The sequence below is a fragment of the Echinops telfairi genome, unplaced genomic scaffold (genome assembly GCF_000313985.2).
Source record: "Echinops telfairi isolate 266 unplaced genomic scaffold, ASM31398v2 ScPeMD7_7410;HRSCAF=8448, whole genome shotgun sequence".
Classification (NCBI taxonomy): Eukaryota; Metazoa; Chordata; class Mammalia; order Afrosoricida; family Tenrecidae; genus Echinops; species Echinops telfairi.
The window spans coordinates 23,539,388-23,544,986 of NW_022111310.1; the positions used below are offsets into that span (position 1 = coordinate 23,539,388).

General features: G+C 42.3%; 1 protein-coding gene across 2 annotated transcripts in view; it reads right to left on the reverse strand.

The window, feature by feature from the left end:
* BRINP1 (BMP/retinoic acid inducible neural specific 1) overlaps positions 1–5,599 on the reverse strand; it is a 223,638-nt gene that overhangs the window by 79,523 nt on the left and 138,516 nt on the right. For both annotated transcript variants that reach the window (XM_004712553.3, XM_045296663.1), the window contains exon 4: positions 495–664. In XM_004712553.3, coding sequence (XP_004712610.1) covers positions 495–664 — 170 coding nt within the window. The remainder of the gene's footprint in view (positions 1–494; positions 665–5,599) is intronic.

Sequence of the window (5,599 nt, forward strand, 5' to 3'; positions counted from 1 at the left end):
TGATGCACATTTTCTTTACATAAAACTCTCTCTTATACATGAGTTGCTGTGGATTTGTTTCTCCAAAGTACCCAGACTAATACACATACATATACTGATCTCCGGTCTAAGTAAGAGGCTGTAACTTTTTTAACCTCTGGGTCTTAGTTTCTTCATCTACGAAATGGGGCAGCAGAAAGAAAATACAGCTGTTTGAAAACAGAGTCTTAAGAGGCAGAGGCCATGCTTATGCTGATAATCTGAATCTTGCTAGCTCTAGCATGCCAGAAACACAGCCAGAACGGTTCCAATAAATAGCTACACATGGTCATCCTGGAGATCAAGCTTTTGTTATCCCAGGGCACCTAGCAACATCAGCCCGAGTGGGTGGTCCTGTGGGTGAATCACATAGTATGAAGCTAGGGACGGTGTCTGTCTATCCACTCTCAGAACACATGCCCAGTCGTGCTGCTGTCTAGAGGGCCCTGCCTCCCAAATCCAACCTCACATCATACCTTGATCGCCCCACTTGATATCTGGACCTCATGGAGCCTCCGCATGGTGCCGTCACGGTCAACAAAGTAGGATGATGCAAGCTGGTGCAGAGCTTCAACGCTTTGGGTGGCATTCCCTGACTTCCTGTCAAGGCGACTTTTATCCATGTACATGGTCAAGGCTTCCTCCCCTGCACAAGAAAGAAACCAAGTCACGAAGCCTGTCAGACATTAGGGTAGGAGGAGAGGGCTCAGAGAGTAACTGCAGAGGACTACTGTCAAACCTCCTACTGAATTTGCCCTCCTACCTCTTACTCAAACTTCTTATCCAGTTTCCTTCCACTTCTGAAAATCAAGGGCACAATGAAGAAGCAACAGTCCCTCTGTTTACACTTTACCATATTAAATACTGCTATTATGGTTAGTTGCCATTGAGTTCATAAAATATTTTTATTGTTGGGTGCCATCAAGGAACCCCATGTGACAGAGTAGAACTGACTCATAGGTGTTTCTAGAGAATTGAAAGGAATGCGTGTGACTTATACTTGTGATGGGTGGTACATTGGACAATGATGGTATAAGCTTGCTGTGAGTTCAAGCTGACTTGACGGCAGTGAATTTAGAGTGACTTAATGTAGGGAAAAAGAGATAGAAGGAGATCATTTCAAATACCCGGTGAGTAGCCAACGTAGAGAGATCCACAGAGTGAAAATGTACCCTGGAAGAAGGGAGGTTGTGTTTCTGTCAGCAAGGTGACCATAAGAATGTGATGACTGCTTCTCTCTTGACCTGCAACCCTCACCACTCACTTGCACAAGTGTGCCTTTTTTTGCCCATCTTATGCGAGTCTCCTGACTAACCTCTGATCTTCAGCCTTTCTCAAGGCTAACTTCATCTGGATAACTTGCTTTTGTTTAAATTTTTTTTAAACATTTTATTGAGAGCGCTTACAGATATAACAATCCACGATTCAATTAGATCAAGCATTATTGTACAATTGCTGCCACTATCAGTTTCAAATATTTTCTTGCATCTTGTACTTTTTGATACCAGATTCCCTTTATCCCCTCCCTCCCTCACCCTCTCCCAACCCTCCTCAGGAAATTATATATATATATAATTATATATAATATATATATATATATATTTATGCCATATATTACACCATTCCAAGTATCTGTTCACCTACAAATCTGTTATCCATTCCCCCTGAGTGGGGTTATACAGTCATCATTGCTATCAGTTACCCCCTCCCCGCCCTGCTCTTCCCATACCCTCAGGGAATCATTACTCCCATTACTGTTTCTGAAGGGTTTATCCATCTTGGATTTCATGCATTGAATGATCTGAATTATACAAATGAATATATGTAGTTCTAACAAGATTAATGAGGTAAAACTAACACCATAACAGTAAGGGGAGGAAATATGAAAGAACTAGACAATCGCTATGTGTTTCCTCAATGCTGTACTGTACCCTGGATATAGCCTCCCTTTCCTGTGAAGGACTGCCCAATGATCTTACAGGTGGATTTTGGATCTCCACTTTGTCTCCACTCCTTTATGTCAAATTGATTGCTTATTTTTGAACTTCTGATACCTATTCCCTTTGATACCTCATAATCAAACAGGCCGGTATGCTTCTTCCGTGTGGGTTTTGCTGCTTCCCTGATAGATGGCCACTTGTTTCCCTCAGCCCTCAACTTACACATCCCCTACTTCTACCCTAAACTAGGTTAAGAAGTCTTACTGTGCACATTCACACTTACAGGGTGAATAGGGTATAGGGTTACTATAAGTCCAAATCCACTTATGGTAGCGAGTTTGGTTTCTGATTTTGTACACATCCCTGTTCCATCCCTTGCCACATTGTTGATGGCTTTCCATGAGAAGAGCAGAAACACTACACAGTCACGGAGTACATTAATATGTTGTCATTTTATGGCCATTGCCCAGCACAATATGGTCATACATTAGATGCTTAACAAATGATTGGCAGATTTAGAGAAAAATGAGTACTCTCAGAGTTGATGCAAATAGACTGTTTATTGATTTCGCTGTCATAGTCCACTAAAATCTCGCAGGAGGAAGGATCCCAATTCACTTTTGAGTGCCCCATGATAGGCTTGGGTTGAGTTCTCAGTAACCATTTGTGAATTGCTTCCTCGTGAAGCTTTCCCTTGATATGCAAGAGGCAATCATCTTCGTCTCATCGAACTCCATTTCAACTTGAATGAATCTGTTGTTAAAATATCCATCTATTCTATGAGGCTTGGAGTTGCTGTGGTAGTGTGTAGTTGGCTAAGGGGCATATCGATTCATCTTTGCAATGTCCCCAATGCTTCCTCTAGGGTCTGATGAAGAAGAGATGTTCGGTTAACATTCTATGGATACATTTATGGATAGATGCATGGGAGGAGAGGTAGATGATTAAGAAAGTGGATATGCTTGAAGCTAAAGCCACGGGGAAGGGAAATAAATATTCCAAGTGTCACCTCAGACTCTCTAAGGGTCTTGCAAAAGAAGAGGTGAAGCAAGTCCACTTCCCTCTGGACTGAGCACTGGCAGAAGTAAACCTTAGATTAAGAGGGGTTAATGGGTTTCTTGCTGCATTATTAAGACTTAATTTCTTGTTTATTACGAGAATGCTCTGTTTAGAGTTGCTTTCCCATTTGGGCATTCCTGCAAATTGCTTCTTCACCCTACATAGGCCCTTCCTCGACTCGTCTCTTCTCTAGGGGATATTGCCCCACTCTCTGCAGCACCTTCCATTCGAGTGGGGAACGGAAGACTCCACGAGAGAGGAGTTGGGGGATGGGATGGGAGATGGCTGTTTCAGCTTTGGAACCAATAGGTGTTGCTCCTGGACTAGATTGGCGATGCCTGGACAATAAGATCCCTGGGGTGTTCCCTGTCCTATTATACCCCTTTGATTTTGTTCTCACCTTTCTTCTCAGCCCAGAAAACGTCTCCCAAAGTGAAGAATGGGGCATATTGAATACATACAAATACGTACAAATGCATGCACAGACACACAACCATGACAACTCGTACACAAAGATAGGCCATATACACACATATTCACAAACATGTGGAAACTCACTTATACACATATAAGAGGCCTCCCAAAAGTCTTTCAAAAAGTTCAGTAAACATTTTAAGATAAAAAGATAGCAACACAAATCATGAAAAGTATAACTAAAAGAGAATGCAATTTTCCCACGAACTTTTGGAAGCGCCCTCGTAAATGTACACATTGCATCAGTATATTGAGTGTTCACAAATGTGCACGTTTGTATGCCAATTAATTAACTTCCCACCTTATGAAGATGCGCACCTGTCTAGGCACTCAGCGTGCAGACCCACGTACACACCCATATGAACTTGATCACACCCAACACACATAAACACGACCACCCCAACTTTTTCTTTGATCTAAAACATGGTCTTCATAGGAAATAAAGGGTATCGTCGCTATCTCTGCTCCCATTGTCATTACCCGCCCGGCGTTTCCCCCTAACACATTCTATAAGAAAAATGTTCACAGCGAGAATTCTGTGAGTTTAGCAATTTCACTACAACTTTGGAGGTCTCCTAGACCTGTCTTAGGTGTTGTCCCCCCTGCTCTGAGAGCTGAGCAAATTCTTTTTTTTTTTTTTATAGTCTATTTTATTTTATTTTTTATTTGTTTATTTTTTTAACATTTTATTAGGGGCTCATACAACTGTTATCCCAATCCATACACACATCAATTGTGTAAAGCGCATTTGTACATCATTTCTCAAAACATTTTCTCTCCACTTAAACCCCTGACATTAGGGCCTCATTTTTCCCCTCCCTCCCGAGCAAATTCTTTTCCATGTGCATAAATGGTAGATTAAGGAACACTTTTTGTTGTTTGAGAAGGCTTGTGGCATAGTAGTCACACCTTGGGCAGTTCGAAATCGCCAGCTGCTCTGATGGAGGAAGGAGGCCTTTTGACTCCCGTAAAGGTGACAGTCTCAGCCACTTGCAGTGTCCCTTCGCTCCTGTCCTCAAGGGTCAACATGAGTCAGCACTGACTCTATGGCAGTGAGTCTGGTTCAAGTTTTGTTGGTTCAGGATGCCCCTGGGACGCACCTGACACCTCAAGCAACTTACCAAAGGATTTCTTCTACACGAATAGAAAACATTAAAATCTATGCTCCCTTGTATGTAGATGAGGAAAGTGATAAGGTGACCAAATCCCAAAACAAATGAATTGCCCTGGAATTGATCTGACTCATATGGGCCTTCTGCTCCTGTAAAGAGTCAGTCTCAGAAGCTGACAAGGGCAGTTCTTCCCTGCTCGCGAGGGTTACTATGATATAGAGACAGGGAAGTAGATTTCTCCATGCCTCCCACAAACATCGGCCTTCGTTTTCTTTCTTTTTTTTAACCCTAACCCTAACCCTAGGGTCTTAGTGTTCAATCCCTTAAATTCCTTAACCCCATAAAGTAATCACACTCATAAAAAAAGAATATCAGCAACACCGTTTTGTTACATTCTAGATTACGTACGAAGGAGGCACTTTGAATTAATCATCTTATTCAATCCTCACACAAGCTGTAAAGGAAGTATTATTATTAGGACTATTTCTGAAAGTGACAACTGAAGCTTGCTAAGGGAACATAACTGCTCAGTAGTAGCAGGTGGCAGGCTGTGGCCTAGAACCCTCCACCCACCGCCTTTATTCACCCTAACATACCACCTCCCTTCTCTCAGACTGCGTGAACAAATGAATGGAATGATGAAGGAAAATGACCTCATCCAGTCTCTGCTGGTACTTCCGTGGTCCCTCCACAGGAAACCTCTTCCCTTTCCTTCCGTCCACCCCACCCTGTGAACAGGCTAAGTGAACAGTTAGGGCTTGCTGTCCAACACCAGATCTCAATCCAAAGGTTTGCATATTTTAAAATGTTGTGCTGTAAAAACAGGAGAGGAACAAGGTTCTGTGAATAATTCAACCACTTCGCCTTGGAGAAATTAAAAATATATTTCACAGCAAGAGAGCGGCCTTTCTTATTTGGAATTTCTAGGGACGTAGACAGAACACGGCTTTTAATGGAGGGACTGAATTGTCCGCAATGCTTTTTTCTTTGTTTTCT